Genomic DNA, 18733 nt, shown 5'->3' on the forward strand with positions numbered 1-18733 from the left:
GGTCATATTAAGGCACAGAAAGAATAAAGAGAAAGGGACTTCCTTTTAAAAGTACACATTGCTTTAAAGGTGCTGTTAGTCTTCTTTTGTTTAAACTTGATGCACACCCTGGGCTCCTGTATGTTGCAATACCCTTTGCATACAGAGAAGAGAGTCTAAAGATAATACTTTTGTTATGATACGTTTCATTAAAAACTGGCATAGAAACAGGATCTGGCTCCTAGATTGGAAGTAACTTGGAGAGAGCAATTCTGTTTTGAAAATTCTTTGTGTGTGAATTATGAAAAGGACAATGGATTTTGGAGTGCTTACGCAGTAAGAGATTGTGCGGTGGAATTTGTACTTAATAAGTTAGGTGACACTTTACAGCAGGTTAAAATTCAACCTCCAAAGATTTGAAAACAATTGCATCTGCTGTGCTGCCAAAGTAAACCGAACAGAGAGAAACATGGCGAGAACCATTTTGCTTCTTGTTGCTGTGGTCCTTGTAGCTTATTATATTTATGTCGCTCTTCCAGGTGATATTGAGGAGCCTTGGAAACTGATACTTGAAACGACACCTCTAAAAATAATAATGGATTTGGTAAGTTCTGTGTGAAGGGTATGTTCTGAACTTCATCTGCCTTATGAATACTGTACAATTTAATAGAGAGAAGATAGTGGTTGAGAAGTTTCTTATCATGCTCAGTTTCTTGCTTTAATCCCAGTATAGACAGCAACAGAGAAGAGGCTGGGGAGAAAGAAGAGGGAGCAAGGATGGAGGGTGTGTGTTTTACACTACTGCCGGGTGAAGATCTTTAGAAGGATCAACTTCAGGAAAGGAAGAATGGAATAGTATTCTGTTTAATTATAGAAATCTGTGCTAGTACTCTTGGAATCAGGCATGGAAACACATGTTTTCTAGCACAGTATGTGAGAATAACTGATTAAAATAAAAATAAAAAAGCAACACATATGATTCCTGATTGGAGCAGGTGTGTTACTGTAGGAGAATGAGGTCACCTGGCTTGCTGCTTATAGTTGTTCACAGCTAGTTCTTTCCTAGTGAGTATTAGTACATAGAAATGAAATCATGCACTTGTCCTTTAGCCTTCTCTGTAGAAAATGTCCTTGTGGAGCAAAAGACACCAGTCAATGACAGAGCCTGAATATCAAACGTGTGACACATTGTCTTAGTTAGGATTCTATTGCTGTGAAGAGACACCATGGCCATGACTCCTCTTATAAATGAAAGCATTTAATTGGGGACTGACTTTCAGTCCAGAGAAAGTCATAAGCAGACACAGTGCTGGAGAAGGAGCCTAAATTTGTGTGTGTGTGTATATATATATGTATATACGTATGTATGTACATAATACATACAGCAAGAAGAGAGAGTGACACTGGGCCTGGCTTGAACATTTGAAATCCACCCCCAATGACATACTTCCTCCAACAAGGCTTTTATATATTTTTTTTTCATTTTATGTAACTCTGAAAAAAATGTAATGTGCTTTATTTTTATTTTCTTATTTATTTGACCTTATTTTAGTTATATTTAGTTATTTAGTTACTTTGCTAGAATCTCTATTTGGTATTAGATATGGGTTTGCTTAATTGCTCAGCGTTTCAATACTAGCTTCTAAAGCATTATTATTGAATTGTATATAAAATTGTGCAAATAGTTTGTTGTTTGGCTGTGCTATACATACATAATCCTTCAATGAATAATATGAAAAATATTATCATTTGTCATTATTCTTTCTCAACTATTTTTATAATACTCTTTCCTTTTGATTTATTTTCTTTTATATAATATGTAATTTTTTTTAAATTTATTTTATTTTACAATACTATTCAGTTCTACATAACAGCAATATGTAATATTTTGAGTTTTAGTTTGATTTTTGGTGAAGTTATTTTGATATTTATTCTTATTCCTTTTTAATTCTCAAAACATGAAGGCTGGTAGCAGTGTATTTTATTTATTTCTCCCTTCTGATGAGGAATAATCTTATAATATTTTTCTGTCTAGTCCTTGATTTCATATGATTCTGCATTCCAATAGTCTATGATATTTTAAGAATTCATTTCTGAAGTACTGTATAATATTGTCTTATTATATTTGTGATGACATTTTCTTTATGAATACTTGCACTGTTTATTTATAGTACATGTCATTTTGCTCGAATGGTATGTGTACATTTCTTGTATTGTTATCATTATAATGCAATGGTTTTTCATTGACAGTTTTCAACTATGTCTTGGAGAATACAGTCAAATATTTTTATTCAATTTTCAAATGTAAGGAATCTTAATGCTGTAATGTCTGTGTATACAAATATATGCAATATTTAAAATATAAAAAGAGATGTAGTCTCTTCAAACTCCTTGGCCAATAATGCAAAGGGAGGTATCACATGTCTGGGCATTTTGTTTCATAGTCTATAGCTTCTGTAGGCTCTTACTTTTGTGGAGTAATTCCATATATATTATTCCATACTTACACACACACACACACACACACACACACACACACACACACATATATATATGCACACATTTCATGTATAAAGTCTTCTTCCTCAGTGTTCTACTGCTGTGAAGAGGCATCATAATCACAGAAACTTGTATTTAAAAAAGCACTGAATTGGAGCTTGCTCACAGTTTCAGAGGTGTAATTCATTATCATGGTAGGAAGCATGATGGCATGCAGGCAGTCATGTTGCTGGAGAAGTAGTTGAAAGTTCTTTATTTATATCTTCAGGCAGCAGGAAGAGAGAAAAACTGAGACTGAGTTGGGTTTCTGAAACCTCAAAGCCTATGCCCAGTCATTCACTTCCTCTAACAAGGCCACACCTCCACTCTTTGTGAGCCTATGGGGGGCCATTTCCAGTCAAACCACCACATTCCATTCCCTGCCTCATAGGCTTGTAGTCATATTGTAATGCAAAAATGCATTCAATCCAACTTCAAAAGTCCCCATAGTCTATAATAGTCTCAACACTGTTTTAAAGTCTCTTCTGAGACTCAATGCAATCTCTTAACAGTAACCCCCTGTAAAATCAAAATAGAAAAACAGATCCCACACATCCAACATACATATTACTATTTCCAAAGGGAAGAAAGACAGCACAGTGAGGAAATATTAGACCAAAATAAGAATGAAAACCAGCAGGGCAAACAAATTCTGCATCTCCATGTCTGATGGCAAAGTGTTCTTCAGATCTCCAACTCCTTTCTGTTTGGTTGACAGCAACATTTCTTTCACTTGGGCTGATTTCCACATCCCATTAGTAACTCTTCTTGGCAGGTGTCTCATGATTTTGGCATTACCAACATCTTGGGTATTCCAATGAAATTCAGGCTCCACTTTCACAGCTTCACACTATAGCGTGTCTTGAGTCTCTATGCAGGGACACCCCAGACACACACCTTGCCTGAATAGCTTTCCATAGCCATGGAGGGGATTCCACAACTTCTTTCTTGTATCCTTTACACTAAATCCAGAAACACCTGTCCAAAACGGCCAAGTGTTTCTACTTCCTGGGGCTGAAACCCAGCCTTCTCAGGCATATATATTTTCATCAGCTTTCTGTTTCCTATGGTTTCCTTTACGGCTTATGCTTTTCTTTAATTCCTTTTCACAAGGTGGAAACTTATCTGAGTGGGCCTTGCCCATATATTATCAGAATTTTCTTTAAACTTCTTATCTCCTGGAGCACTGAACTTGGCTCCATTACACTTCCTGGTCATCCTTCTCTCCTCAAACTGTTCATTTACATTTTCTATGATTCCTTGCTCAGCTTGCTCCTTTTCAGTATAGACCTACATATGAGTGGCTACTGAAAAACCACACATGGTCAATACTAGGTTCTCTTGAAACAGTCTCTGCCTAGGCCATTAATCCAAAGCTCTTCAGTTTAGCCTCATGCAGATTTCTAGGACAAGTGTAGAAAGCAGCCACATTCTTCACCAGAATATCATAAGAACAGTCTATAGGCCACTTACTAATATTCTTTTCCTCTGAAACCTCCTCAGCTGGATAGTCATAATCTACATTGTTCTCAACACCATTGTCTTCCATGCTCTTACTGCTGTGGCCCATTAAGCTTTCTGAACACAATGTCCCAAAATTCACATTCTGCCAAGAAGCAGCATGGTAAGACCTGTCACAGTAATACCCCACTCCTGGTACCAACTTCTATCTCAGTCAGTGTCTTGTTGCAGTGAACAGACTCCATGATCATAGCAATCCTCATAAAGAAAGCATTTAATTGGGGCTGCTTACAGTTTCAGAGGTTTAGTTCAAGTGGCAGCATACAGGCAAACATATTCTTGGAAAAGTAGCTGAGAGTTATACTTGTGGATCCACAGGCAGGAGGAAGAGGAAAAAACTGGGACTGGCTTGGGCTTCTGAAAGCGCAATCCCACCAGTGACGCACTTCTTTCAATGAAGCCACACCTACTCCAACAGATAGTGCCACTCCCTAAGCATTCAAATATATATGTCTATGGAACCATTCTTATTCAAACCACATCTTTTCTTTCTTTCTTTCTTTCTTTCTTTCTTTCTTTCTTTCTTTCTTTCTTTCTTTCTTTCTTTCTTTCTTTCTTCTTTCTTCTTCTTTCTTTCTTTCTTTCTTCCTTTCTTTCTTTCTCTCTCTCTCTCTTTCTTTCTTTCTCTCTCTCTCTCCTCTTTCTCTTCTCTTCTCTCTCTTCTCTCTCTCTCTCTCTCTCTTCTCTTTCTTCATAACTCACTTAGTCTATTTCCTGCTGTCTTATATACTCATGAGTTTAAAGCCTTCCACCAGAGTGGATTGATTCTACAGGGACCACACTCTTAAAGAGAATGGATTCTCCCTTTCTCAAAAGCATCAGCTGTTAGTAGCTCTTCAGTTAATTGTGAGGACTCATGTTCTCTTCATTGTTCCATGACAGTGTTGTTTGGCTTGAACTTGCTATAAGTCTTATGCAGATAATTAAAGCTGCTGTGAGTTCCTGAGTCCAGTAGTCCTGACATGTCCATAAGACACGGTTTCCAGTCCCACTGACATCCAGTCCTAGCAGTCTTTTTTCTCTATTGTACTTTTTGGTCTTGAGCCCTGTGAGGAGACAGTGCGATATAAGTTCCATTTATGGCTGAGCATTCCACAAAACTAATTCTCTGCACTTAGGTTATTTTTGAGCTTCTGTGCTAACTTCCCCTATTTAAATAAGGCATCTTTGTAGAATAGCAAGCAGCTATAATTGCATAAATGTACATCTGAGACTGAAGTTCAACTGAGCCACATACCCATTTTGGTGGCATTACCTTTTTTTTTTTTTTTTTTTTTTTTTTTACTAGTATGGCTTTGTAGTGTATCTTGAGATTAAATGTTGCAATTCCTACAGCATCATCACCATCATTAGTATTGTTGTTGTTACTGGTAGTACTAGTAATAGTCGTATTTTGCTTCATTTTGGTTCTTCTAATCACGTTCAAAATTGCTTTAGCCATCTGCTGGATTTTGTGCTTCTGTGTGGATTTTAAGCCCTTTCTTTCTATTTCTATAAAGAATATCATTAGATTTTTTTTTAAAAAATTTTAATTGAGAATTTTTTATACAATATATTCTGACCTCAGTTTTTCTTCCCCCAGCTCCTCCCTTTCATCAGGATTGCATTGACTCTTTGAATTCCTTTTGCTAGGATGTTTTTATAACATTAATTCTACTAATGCATTGATCATGGACAATATTGCCATATTCTAGTGTTTATTTTGATTTTTTTGTTCTTTTAGTATTGAAATTTTTGTCATATAGGTCTTTTAACTCCTCTGTAAGAATTATTATGAGGTTTAAATTTTGATGCTATTGGGAATGGGGTTGTTTCTGTTTATTTCTCAAAATTTTTGTTGTTGTGATACCGAAATGATACTGGTTATTGTAAGATAATTTTGTGTGATTTATAATTTTTCTCTGTAAAGTCTGTATGATTTATTAGATTTGTTGGCTTAAGTATGTTGAGCCATTCTAAATTTCTGCTGTGAGTACATCTGTGCTTATGGTGGGTTTTTGTTTTGTTTTGTTGTTGTTTTGGTTTTTTTTAGGGTTGTAATATCTTTCTTTTTGAATGTTCCCTTGATCAGAATGAAGTATTAAAGATTTCTTTATCTCTTCTCCTTAATTTTTTGTTTGAAATCTGTTTTGTCAGATATTAGAAAAAGATCCTTGTTTGTATTCCAATATTCCACTTAATAAAATATTTGTCTGAGTAGTTTAATTATTATAAAACTATGACTTAAAAGAGCAAAGGAATAATTCATCCAGGGGTTATTCTGTATTTATCTCACTGTGTTTATGTTATTTATGTATTAATATATTAGTCTGTGTCAATTATAGTTTTCTTAAGGGAAGCTATAATCTGATGGTTACAGCAATAGCACCATCTGAAATTCGTCTATATGAGGAACTCCTGAGTTTCTGAAAGAAGAGCCAAGTGCTTCTTTGTATCTGTTTGGGGTGACTTTGGGTGACTTGGGCACTAATGAATGTGTTGGGGGCATCTGACTTACGACATACAGCAGTCTCATAGGAACACATCAGAAACAGTCACAGCTTTCCTGGATTGGTGCTTCTAATGGTTCATTTGTGAGGTATACATAAGGATTGTCTACCTAGTACCATAAGATAACCCAGAGATCTTGTTATGGGGGCATTCTATGTGATGCATTGAGGATATCTGATGTTGTTAATACTTACAAGAGAAATCTTCTACCAGGAAATGATTCTTACTGTCCCAAAACAAACCCCAATAATGAATTCTTGCATCAACAACAAAATTAAGCCTCTAATAGAGAGGTCTAAAAAATGTGTAGAATTACTGAAAATAACTGAATAGTGCTGTGAGATGTCCTGTATGCTATAAATATATGTTGCTATGATTGAGTGATAAATAAAATGCCAATTGGCCAGTAGCCTGACAGGAAGGATAGTGTAGGCAGGACAAGGAGAGAGGAGAATGCTGGGAGGTGGAAGGCTGAGGAGAGGAGATGCTGCCAGCCACCACGAGGAGAAACATGATGTAAGATACCAGTAAACCACGAGCCACATGGCAAGGTATAAATTAATAGAAATGGGTTAATTTAAGATATAAGAACAGTCAGCAAGAAGCCTGCCATGGCCATACAGTTTATAAGTGATATAAGTCTCTGTGTGTTTACTTGGGGGACGAGGGTAGGAGAGATTTGTCCCAACTGCCAGCAGGCCAGGACACAGGAAAACTTCAGCTACAGAATAGTGTCCCCGAGTTTGCCTCATTTTAGCATTTTTAAAAAGTTATTACAAAATTAAACTACTATTTGTAACCCGTCCAAGTAAAACTGTTCATAAGTGTGATTGTGTATACACTTTTAGTATCCTCCTTTGCATAATTCGCCCCTCCCTTCTGAGCCTAAGTTCTGTCCCCTCTTCTCTTTTTTCTTTCCTCCCCTCTCTTTCTACTCCTCCTTTCTTTCATTGTTTCTGTCTTGCTCCGTTTCTGCTGTTTTTGAAAAATTGGTTATTAAACATTCTTTCCTTAACTGGGCCTAAATGAAATGTATGCATTTAAGAATGAACTCTAAAACCTGGGATTGAAAAAGTAACTTCATTTTGGTACTAAGCCAGTATTTAAGGATTCAAGGCTGTCAAAATGATCCTGGTGTCCAACCATATGCATATGCAGATAATGTGGGTGTTTTATTATGAGATAAATAAATTTAAATTTTTTTCATATATGTATCTGGGACAATTAACAAACATATTTTGATAGATTACAGTGTGTAGGGGTCAATTTAATGTTACCTTATTCCTGGGCCTTTGTTATGAGTATAATTATGTTTTGTTTTGGCATTTTACTATCTTATTAATTTTTTTTTTTTTTTTTTTTGGTTTTTCGAGACAGGGTTTCTCTGTGTAGCTTTGTGCCTTACCTGGAGCTCACTTGGTAGCCCAGGCTGGCCTCGAACTCACAGAGATCCACCTGGCTCTGCCTCCCGAGTGCTGGGATTAAAGGCATGCTCCACCAACACCCGGCTATCTTATTAATTTTTTACTTGATAGTTTTTGATTTTTGTCTTAGTGTGTTTTTTTTTTTCTTTTGAGAGAGAACATAAAGTTGGGTAAGGAGTTGGGGAGGATTTTGAGTTGCAGGAGGGAAAAACATAATCAAAATACAGTATATGAAAAACACTTGTAAATAAAAATTCCAATATGATTATTAAAAGTAAAGCATTCTAACTAATATGAAGTTCCATATATTAAAAGAATGTGTACTATAATTTGATGACAAAATTATAAAAGCACAAAGTGTTTTAGATGGTAGTAGCACAGACTGGCGTGTAAACCAATGGAAAAGAAGACCCAAATGTAAATTCACATTGTAAAGCTATTTGATATTTCACAAAGATGCCAATGCACATACTAGAAAAAAGACAGGATCTTCAACAAATTCTACTGGGACAACTGCATGTGAACATGTAGAAGAAAGCTATATCTATCATACTGCCCCAAAATCAACTCCAAATTGATCAAATATCTCAATGTGAAACCTGAAATGCTGAAATGGTTAGAAAGAAATACAGGCAGTACCTTACATGAATATAGATGTAGAGAGGACTTTCTGAATGGGACACCCTTTACCCAGAAATTAAGATCAACAACTGAAAAAAAAATAGCAAAGAAAACTCTCAGTTGAGTGAAGAGGAAGCCCTTAGAGGGACAGAATCTTTGCCAGGTATATATTTGATAGAAGGTTGAGATCTAGAATATAATAGAATTCAAAGAAACAAATGACAAAATTAAAATTAACTAAAAATTAGGAGCTGAAGAGATGGCTCAGTAGTTAAAAGCACTGGCCACTCTTCCAGAGGACCTGGTTTCAATTGCCAGCATCTACATAAAAGCTGACAACTGTCTGTAACTCCAGTTGCAGGGTACCTGGCATCCTCATACAAACATGAATGCAGACAAAACACTAATGGACATAAGTCAAAAAAAATTAAAAGATGTACAATTATTAAGATACATAAATTAACTATGTGGGTGTCAACATCAACTGATAAGTCTACAACTCACTCCCTATACCTGAGGCTGAGAGAACATCACACACAGGGGGCAGAAAGATTGTAAGTGCCAGAGGACCAGGATGTCTGAGGTGACCATGGAAACTGCACCTAGGAAATCTCAAAAATCGGTGACCTAAGCAAGACAAGCACACTGGCAATTCCAGCTCACATTCCAGTGAGGATGGCAAAAAGTCACAAGACCCCATCCAGAGCTGAAGAGTTACAGGGAATTAAGTCTGATGAGAGAGGGAGAATCAGTTGTCTCAAGGGAAGGAGTTCAGCAGGCTGCATTAACACACACACACACACACACACACACACACACACACACACACACACTCATACACATTTTAATCATTTTTCTCCTCTTCACTTAGTTTTCTTTTGCTGAGCTTTTGGGAATCAATCATTCGATGGACTCATTACAGTTCCTTATGAGATTTCAAGAAGTCCCAGCCACTTCTGATGAAAATGTCACTGTGACTGAGACAACTTTCAACGGTGTTCCTGTTAGCATCTATATGCCCAAAAGGAAGTCAGAGACGCTCAGGAGGGGCCTGTTTTTTATTCATGGCGGTGGTTGGTGTTTGGGGAGTGCTGGTATGTCCTCTTCGTTGAGCATTCTTGTTTGTCCGATAAAATGTGATATTTGCTTCACATTAAAAGCTCATATATGCTAGTAATAATAACATAAGTCAGTCATATATAAGAAGTAATAATGCTTTGATTGTTTGAAATGTGTTCTTCTCTGAAAGGGGGATTGATTACTAAGAACTGTAGAAAATCTCAGGTAAGAAGAGAAAGGGCCTCTTGAACCCTGGGCTTTATTATTGCAGAATGCTGGGAGAACAGAGGTGGGGTGAGCTAGCAGCAAGTAGAGATGGTGACTGTGCGCTTTTAAATGAGGGAAAAAGAACAAAGATGTTAGGTGTGAAAAGCACAGAACTGAACGTGCTATTTTTATTTGATATTATATATTTCCCTTGTTACATATGGGTTATATAATATAATATTTACCACATATAATTATATTTATTATAATTTTGCTTTACTGAATGTAAATATATAAAATATAAATAATATACCCAATATATCTTATATATTTTATAATGTATACATTTCATAATAACATGAGGAGGCTATGAAAATTTTATAGGTTGATTTTTAGATAGTGGCATATGAGGTATTCTGGAATTTGAGTTGTCATTAAGGGATTAAGTACATTTGGCCTTGAGACAATAGGAGGTAATTGTGCTTCTCTTTCATCCTTGGGGATCATCAGCCACTTGTCCATAAGGTTGGAGGCAGCAGAAGTAAGGAACAGGGTTCAGACAGCTGTGGATATGATGGAGATAGCCCTCAAAGATATGACTTTGTGAGACAACTCAACTTTATTCTAGAGTGTATGGAATATGAAGGTTTGGGGACAGTAGCTGGGGAATCACCTAATTTACAGTAAACAGCGCACTTCTATCATAAAGCCGGGTTAGTGGAAGCACGGCCCTATGGAAAAAGCCAGAGCATGTTATTAAATTACTATGTGGTCAGCAGGGGAAGAGCATTTGCAGGGAACTCAGTTAAGGGTCATCCTTGAGATAGTCAAGTCAAGCATCTGGGCCTAGAGACATCCTCCAAATAAGGGCAGGTAGAGAGCAGGAAACCTTGCTGGGGAGGCAGTCCTTCATGTGGACAAGCTTGGAGAAAGCTGCCAGGCCATGATAGACTGCGACCTCTGATCAGTAGGACCTCCCAACATCTCCCCCAGCTCTTTTTTACAATGGAGAGGTGTCATTGTAAGCCCTGAGGAACCTGTCATCTGAATCAGAAGGGTCCAAGGCCTGGTAGTGAAGCATGACCTGATTGGTGGTAATTTTAGCAATGGTAGTAGTCTACCACAGGAGAAATTGAATAAGGCAAGGGGCAAGCTTTAAAATAAAACACAGTATAATCAGGGGACTGATAAAGAGTAGGAGCCAGGAAAATAAGGGGTTATGGAACCAGCTAAGTTGCTCTATGGGTTGGAATTTTGAGAGCAGGTCTTTGCAGAGTTTTTTGAGGGTGTTGTCATTAGTTTCAACATCTGATTCATTTATGTAGAAGCAACATTCTTCCCCCCCAACACCAAACAAGTCCCCCCTTGTTCAACATGTTATGAGATCCAGTGCTCTTCTCTTTGGAGCAAAACTCCAGTAAGAGAGTGCATCTGTTGCTAGAGGGATTCAAGGCTGTCAGTCATGGATGTCATCACCTGATTATGTCTGTTTCTGAAGTCCCAAGACAAATGTTGTGTCTGGAGCATGGCAGTTGTTGCAGCCCCGGCAGATCCAAGGGATATGACAAGTCCTATTCCCACCAGTAAAGGAAGGACTAGCTCTCATCTTTGGTTTGTAGCAGCAGTGTTGCTTCTTCCTCCTTGTAAGGATAGACCTGGGGAACAATCACAGTGGGGGTGCAAAACGCTGGCAGAGGTGTGTTTATGCAGGCTATCTTTCCCTTACTCCAAAGAAGAAGGAGAGGAGCGGCACATGTCAGCCTGGAAAGAGTGATGGTAGTGAGACATTGGTAATGAGTAGGCTTGTCCAGACTGGGCGTGCAAACTGGACAGCTAGTCAAATAGGAGACTATCAGATGGGCAAGAACCAGTGGAATCTTTTGTGGTCCTGGGGGAAAGGAGAGTGGTATTGACCAGTACAGCTGTCAGCAGAGGTCTATTGCTGGATGCACAAAAGAAACAGTTAGAGGTGTTAGGGTGGGTAGTGAAAGGGCAAAAGTCAATAACATATTGAGCATACCGTGGCCAGCGTGGACTGAGCAATGCTTCTGAGTTGTGTCTCCTGTTTTAAGAATATTTTTGGGCTAGTGTGGATGAGAAGGTCCACAGCAGCTGGTAAGAAATATGAATATCAGCAGAGGGATGCTCAGCATAACCTGTGGGATATGGTTTTCCCACGACTCCTGTTTTTCATCTTCCATTCCAGGGGTGATAATGGTGAGACGGTTATTTAGGTTTTGAAACAGAAATAGCATCCTTGGTTGGGGCAGTCAAGGACCCAGCCTCCTGGATTTTTGCCCTCATAGATTTCCTGAAGGGAAAAAATGCCAGTAGTGGGTGTTGGGTTGGTAATTAGGGGGCTGAGCATAGGCAGGACAGGCCTGTAATATAGCAGAGACAAGAAATTGTTTTTAAAAGAGCAGAGAGGGATGCATGGGAGAGGAACATATGGCATTGACAGTGGCCATCAGGTCATGGATGTCCTTTCAGGAGATTTTAGTTGTTTTTTAAGAGGTGGCACTTTTCCCATGTCCACTGTCCCTGATTGGTCAGTGAGAAGTAGGCAATCTTTCTGGTCATCGGTGATGTCAGACATTTCTGGATGGGACCCAAATAGGCCTCAGTTGGTCCTTTCTGTGGAAGAAGCACAAGCAAAAAACTTCCTGTTATGAGGAAGGAGTTAGGTCCCTTCCACATTCCATCTGTGGCATAACTCCATCATACCAAGATGGGAAGGTATTTGGAGTTTTTGTAGATATTAATATATTTAGGGTAGCCAGGGTCATTGCCAACTGCATGTTAGAGGTGTAGATGTTCATTTTTGTTGTTGTTGTTAAGTTGAGCATTTTGGAGTTTGATGTGTTTTTTTCTATGATCCCTTAGCCTTGAGGATTGTAAGAAATCTCCGTGTGGTAGGCAATCTCCCATTATAAGCAAAGGCCTTGAATTGGGAACTGGAAAAGGTAGGACCATTGTTAGATTTTTTTTTTTTTTTTTAAATTTAGGACAGGGTATGTGAGCCATGCCTGTAACCGGTACGGACTGAGGGACACTGGGAGAACATGGCAGCCAAATCCATCTTTAATATGCTAAATAGGCACCTCAGCCTTTTGTCCCTGGTTTGAAACATATATAATATGCTTGTGTGTGTGTGCTTGTGCGTGTGCGTGTGCGTGTGCGTGTGTGTGTGTGTGTGTGTGTGTGTGTTAAATATAAAAAGTAAAGCTAAAAATTAGCTTAAATTTTAAATACTGACCAAGATAGAATTTGGTCAGGACCACCATCTGCTGTGTGGTCCTAAGATGTGTGTTGTTGGGACTTATATGGACGAGACCATATGCCACCATACCTTTTTATAAGGCTTTGTTGTTGCTTTTTTAAGAACTTCAAATTTCAGAATCCCAGGAAGTTATCTGGTCCTTGGGCAGGTGTTATCTTTCTAAAAACTATAATTCCCAGAATCCCAGGAAACTACTTAATCTCTTGACAGGTGCTATCTTTTTAAGAAGTACAAGTCCCAGAATTCCAGGAAGTTACCCCATCTTTGGGCAGGTGGGGCTTATAGGTTATTTCAGGTCTAACATTCCCCCTATGCAGCTGTATCTTGGGTCAAATATTTGACTTTATGATGGGAAGTGGTTTACTTTAGGATCTAATAACCATCAGGTTAATGACACCAAGACAGGAACTATCATTTAGTTATTACATTAATGATGTAAGAGCCAATAGTAATTAACAAAACTTAAGATGTTTTACAGACTTAAAAATAGTAAATATTTTTAAAAGCTGTTTTTTAAAGTATATCTAGCATTTTTGTAATTTAAATGTAAAATTTTAAATTTCTTTCTTAAAAAGGTTTAAGATCTTTCAAAAACAAGGTATCCTTTTTTACTTCAAGAAGGAAAAAAACAGGGCTCAACCATAATCCACATGAGGCAAAAACAAACTCTAAGAGTGTAGATTATTTAATATTTGAGATTTATTTATAAACTTTACTTTTAGGACAGGAATAGTCATACAAAAAAATCTATGCTAATATAAAATAGGTTGGAGATCTATTATAGTCTCCTTTGTAGGTCCTCTCTATGTGGTCACTTTTAAATTATATGGTGGTAAGGTCACATGGCATTCATCTTCTCCAACCCTAGCAAAAAATGGTGACCACTCACGTGGTTCTTTAGAGATGTCAGCAAGTCATGTGTTAGTTATATGCTAGAATGGGACCAAGGCACATAGTCTCTTTTAAGATTACCTATGTATAGAAGTTTAACTATCAACCATGTATTACTAATTTTAAGTTAACCCTTTTTATAGGTTTAATAGAATTTTAGCCAAATCCAATAAAATGAATCTTGAAGTATAGAATGTTTTCATAAATCAAGTCTAATTTTTTGGTCGTTCTGCTTTGCTCTCTGTGCCAGGAGATTCAACCAGACACAGGGCATAGAGGAAACTTCTAAACGTGCTGGAATCTAGAAACGGAGAGAGCCAGACCCCAACTCTAGAAACAGCTTTTGAATAAAACAGAACACCAAAAAACATCTTCAATGTTTTCTGCACTAAAAGGATACCTAAACATTTGTTAACCCGAATCTGTGACCAGAGAGCTCAGAGGTATATTCTGAGGTCTGGCCATAAGGGTGGTGACTGCAGAGACAAGGGAGACGGTAGAGACAAAGACATCAACCCATTTCTGTTTCCAAGTCGGGGAATAGTCATGTGTACTTTCAACACCTGAAATCTGCTAAATGTGAGGGAAACACATGGATCTCAAAGGGAATGACAGTGGTTTAGACCAGGCAGTGTGAAGCTAAGAGAGCAAGCCCCTTGACTGTGTCTATGTGAAACCGCTCAGGATGTGTTTTCTATGTTGATGATGACGGGCTGCGAACAGCAGAAGCCTTTGCAGACCGTTTTCTCTGTGAGGAGCAATGTGCGTTGTTGTGCCTTTGCTGACAAGCTTCTCCAGCAGGTGGAGATCTCTCACTCCATTTTCTCAATTTCAGCTTATGTTAACTACGACCTTCTGACAAGACAGACAGCTGATAGACTTGATGCTGTTGTCGTGTCAACCAAGTAAGACTATGGTTTGCTTCTTCCGTGTTCAGTCATGTGCTTTGTGTGGAAAGAAGCCAACACTCTTGGCCATTTGGATTGGTTTGTTTTGGTTTGTTTTGGTAACTCCTGGAATATTTCAGCTGAAATTAAGAGTGTGAGCAAAGAGAAAGTGAACTTGAGTTGGGGAGAATGGAATCAGAGATAACAAAACAAAAAAACTGAACAAAACACTTAAATCAACCAGGAACCAAAATAGAAAGTTCTGAAGTCATTAGAACACATTAACACTGGTGCAATACACACATCAATGACCTGCATGGAAATCATAGCTTAGCTTCTTCCAGCAGAGTGAGTACTTAGAGAATCACAGGCAAATAAGGTTTGAAATTTTGTCTTGAGTCTTTATACATGTCATATATTATTAATTCAGTGTAATCTATCCATATGTGAACTGAGAATCATATATTTTCTACACAATATGGTCTTTCTAAGGATTACATGGTAAACTGTACTTAAGTTTACTGTATGTCATGGCATAATCATCAATGAAAACAGTTAGTCCTCAAGCTACATGTGGAAACAGGCAAATAGCATACTAAGCCAATAACTGATAAGCAAATAATTCAATCGGAATGAAAAGAAAAAATGAAGTAACTAATAAAACATAGTGATCACATACCGATTTGATACTAGGTAAGGTTCAAACACGAAATTAATAAGAAATTTTGTCATTGATTAATTTCCAATAGCTGGGAAATGTATTATCTGCTATATTTTTCATTCTTTTATTTTTGCCTCAAGGTGAATTCAATTGGTTTACTCAAGTTTTTACTAGTATAATAATGAAATCAGACAAGGTTTTGGCATGGAATATGTCTGCAGGTATATAGCTAGCAATAATATTTGTTTATTAAAGTAAAATTAGACTTTTATTTTAGAGAGATACCATATAAATTTTAATTTCATTCATTTGAAATAATTTTTCTTCACACAGCTATGGCTTAGCCCCCAAATATCATTTTCCACGTCAGTTTGAAGATGTGTACAATGCCTTGCGATGGTTCTTACAAGAAAACATTCTTGAAAGATATGGTGTAGACCCTAGAAGAGTTGGTGTATCTGGGGACAGTGCTGGTGGAAACTTAGCTGCAGCTGTGACCCAACAGGTTTGTTTGGGATCTTAAAACACCCTATATGTAATTACATTTGCCTCAACATTTGAAAGATCAGTGAAAACATGCTATTTTAGTACCATGTTAAAATATTACAGAAACACCTGGACTGATGTCAGAAAACATTTTGTCTATATAGTTTTTCTAAGATTGTTCTATGTCAACATTTTCTTTTTTATATATACTATGACAGAACGCATTTTCTAGACTGTTGCTTGAATATGATTATTATAGTCAGTTATATAATATCCTTTATTGTTATATTAGGGTTGTACTAGTAAAGTTGATCAATGAAACTGATTATCCTGAGAACATGGTAACTGTAGTATACACAATTGGAGGATGCCAAAACTGATATAATATTTCTTGGTATCAGAATAATGAAATTTTCCAAAGGAAAAAGTTATTCCAGAGAACTATGAAAGTAATTAGTAGTTTATAGCAACCTTTTGTTTGAGAAAGGATTGATAATTTTCAGATCTGAATTGTTCATAAAATTTCAGGATATTTAGGTATTATGAGTACATTTCATTTGCTACACACTGCTACATTTAAGGTACCTTTTTTATTCCCAGAGAAAAGAAACTACACATTCTGTGGTTTGTTCTAATATCCTGTAAAACAAATGTACAGTATATTCCAGAGTTTGAATTTTACCCTGATTGTGTCTCACTTCTCTGGAAGGCAGCATGGTAAACGTGAGATACACCTCAAGAGTCAAGAACTTTTGGAACTAAATCAGTATCTGACTATGGGCTTGCCCATTTCTCCTAATTTCTTTAAGCACACATTTGTTTTCCCTGTTATATTATAAACCCTTCTTTTATATGTTAGAACTTCTGTAGTTTTTAAACAATTCTGATCCATAATATTTTAATATCTGTATAAAATACCATATAATATGCTATGGACCATCACAGACTAAAAAGAAACAGAACATTCCTAGACCAAGACATTTTCAAGACAAAAAAAGCTCCATGTAGTAAACCTTAACATTTGTTGTCTTATCTTCCATAATATATGCAATACTTAAAGAAACCCTTTTGTCTGAGATGAGTGTTGGTACTCTCTCAGGGTTACAGCTGTGAGGCTAAATTGAAGAACCTCCCCTCATTCACTCTCCTGGATAGGAGGACATGCATAAACTACCCCCTCTGTAATATGCTGAAATGATCAGCTCTCAGTGTCAGAGCAAAACAATGTTCATAACAGTTAAAGCTATGCTTCTCATCATCTTTCTTGATTTTGGCTGAAGTTAGTATGTTTAATAATACATGACTTACCAAAATCATAAGAGCCCTTTCAGGAGAAATATGGCATATTATTTCCACTGGTATTTTTGAAATTCAGTCTTGAGTATTCTGTAAAACATGTCTACATGATGAGAATAATTGTATTAGAGAGTAGACAGTGACAATATAGAAAATTGGAAAATTCTGTGAGATATTTTTGTTGTATCTGATTATCTGAATTTATCTAATTTCTACAGCAGAAAATAGAACTACTAATTAAAATATTTATTTGAATGTAATTTTAATTCCTTTTCAGACCATACAGGATCCAGATGTCAAGACCAAACTTAAGGTCCAGGCCTTAGTATATCCTGCCCTTCAGGCTCTTGATATGAAGTTACCTTCATACCAAGAAGGTTCAAATTTTCCATTTTTAACCACCTCATTGATGGGCAGGCTTTGGAGTGAATACTTTACTACTGATCGAACTCTGGAGAAAGCCATGCTTCTCAACCAACATGTACCAATGGAATTCAGCCATCTGTTACAATTTGTGAACTGGAGTTCCTTGCTCCCTGACAGATATAAGACAGGTCACTTTTATGAGAGCCCCACTCCTGGTAGTTCTGAGCTTGCTAAAAAATACCCAGGGTTTCTAGATGTGAAGGCATGCCCTCTGTTGGCCAATGACAACACATTGAGTCATTTACCTCTGACCTATATTATCACTTGTCAGTATGATGTCCTAAGAGATGATGGACTCATGTATGTCACGCGGCTTCAGAACGTTGGAGTTCATGTGACTCATCACCACTTTGAGGATGGATTCCATGGAGCATTCACCCTTCATCATTTTAAAATTGCAGACAAGATACAAAATCAGTACTTGAGTTGGCTTATGAAAAATCTATAGCAAATCCTATACAATGATCGGTTAAAGATATATAAGAAATAAACTAGTAAAAAAATCATGGTTTTGACGTTTGTATGTATACTGTTTAAAACTTCTGTTGTTCCTAAGGAGCTGATAGCTTTTATCTTTTGTTCCTGTTATTTATTATTAACAGACACTTTTCTATGTGATCACTCCTCCTTTATTTACCTACAGACACACACCCACCTCCAAACCAGCATTTTATGTGGGTGCTGACAAATTCATGTCCCCATGCTTGTGAAGCAAGTACTTTATCAGCTGAGCTATGTCTCCAGGCCAGAATTCATCACAATTCTACAGTATACTTTTACTATGTATTATTATTACACATATAAGAAAATTTGGGCTTAAAGAAGTGAAATAATAACATGTGTTCTAAATCTAGATACCAATTGCAAGACTGATACTCAAGTACATGGTATGTCAACACCAGTGGATTTATATTTGGGAAACTAAACTTCATTTTATACTTCATCATGGTCATTAAATTTGATCATA

General features: G+C 37.1%; 1 protein-coding gene across 1 annotated transcript; it reads left to right on the forward strand.

Annotated features, from left to right (window-relative positions):
• Positions 1 to 405: 405 nt before the first annotated feature.
• Aadac (arylacetamide deacetylase) lies at positions 406 to 18270 on the forward strand. The gene is made up of 5 exons (XM_028890608.2): positions 406 to 583; positions 9445 to 9667; positions 14846 to 14915; positions 15892 to 16063; positions 17618 to 18270. Exons 1-5 carry the CDS (start codon positions 449 to 451, stop codon positions 18212 to 18214), a joined length of 1197 nt encoding a protein of 398 aa, XP_028746441.1. The 5' UTR covers positions 406 to 448; the 3' UTR covers positions 18215 to 18270.
• The last annotated feature ends 463 nt before the right edge of the window (positions 18271 to 18733 follow it).

The sequence above is a fragment of the Peromyscus leucopus genome, unplaced genomic scaffold, assembly GCF_004664715.2.
Source record: "Peromyscus leucopus breed LL Stock unplaced genomic scaffold, UCI_PerLeu_2.1 scaffold_742, whole genome shotgun sequence".
NCBI classification, from domain to species: domain Eukaryota; kingdom Metazoa; phylum Chordata; class Mammalia; order Rodentia; family Cricetidae; genus Peromyscus; species Peromyscus leucopus.

Coding starts and splice junctions, on each gene's coding strand:
- Aadac (XM_028890608.2), top strand. CDS start 449: ATGGCGAGAACCATTTTGCTTCTTGTTGCTGTGGTCCTTGTAGCTTAT. Junction 9,668..14,845: donor TTGGTGTTTGGGGAGTGCTG/GTATGTCCTCTT, acceptor TCTCAATTTCAG/CTTATGTTAACTACGACCTT. Junction 16,064..17,617: donor CTGCAGCTGTGACCCAACAG/GTTTGTTTGGGA, acceptor ATTCCTTTTCAG/ACCATACAGGATCCAGATGT.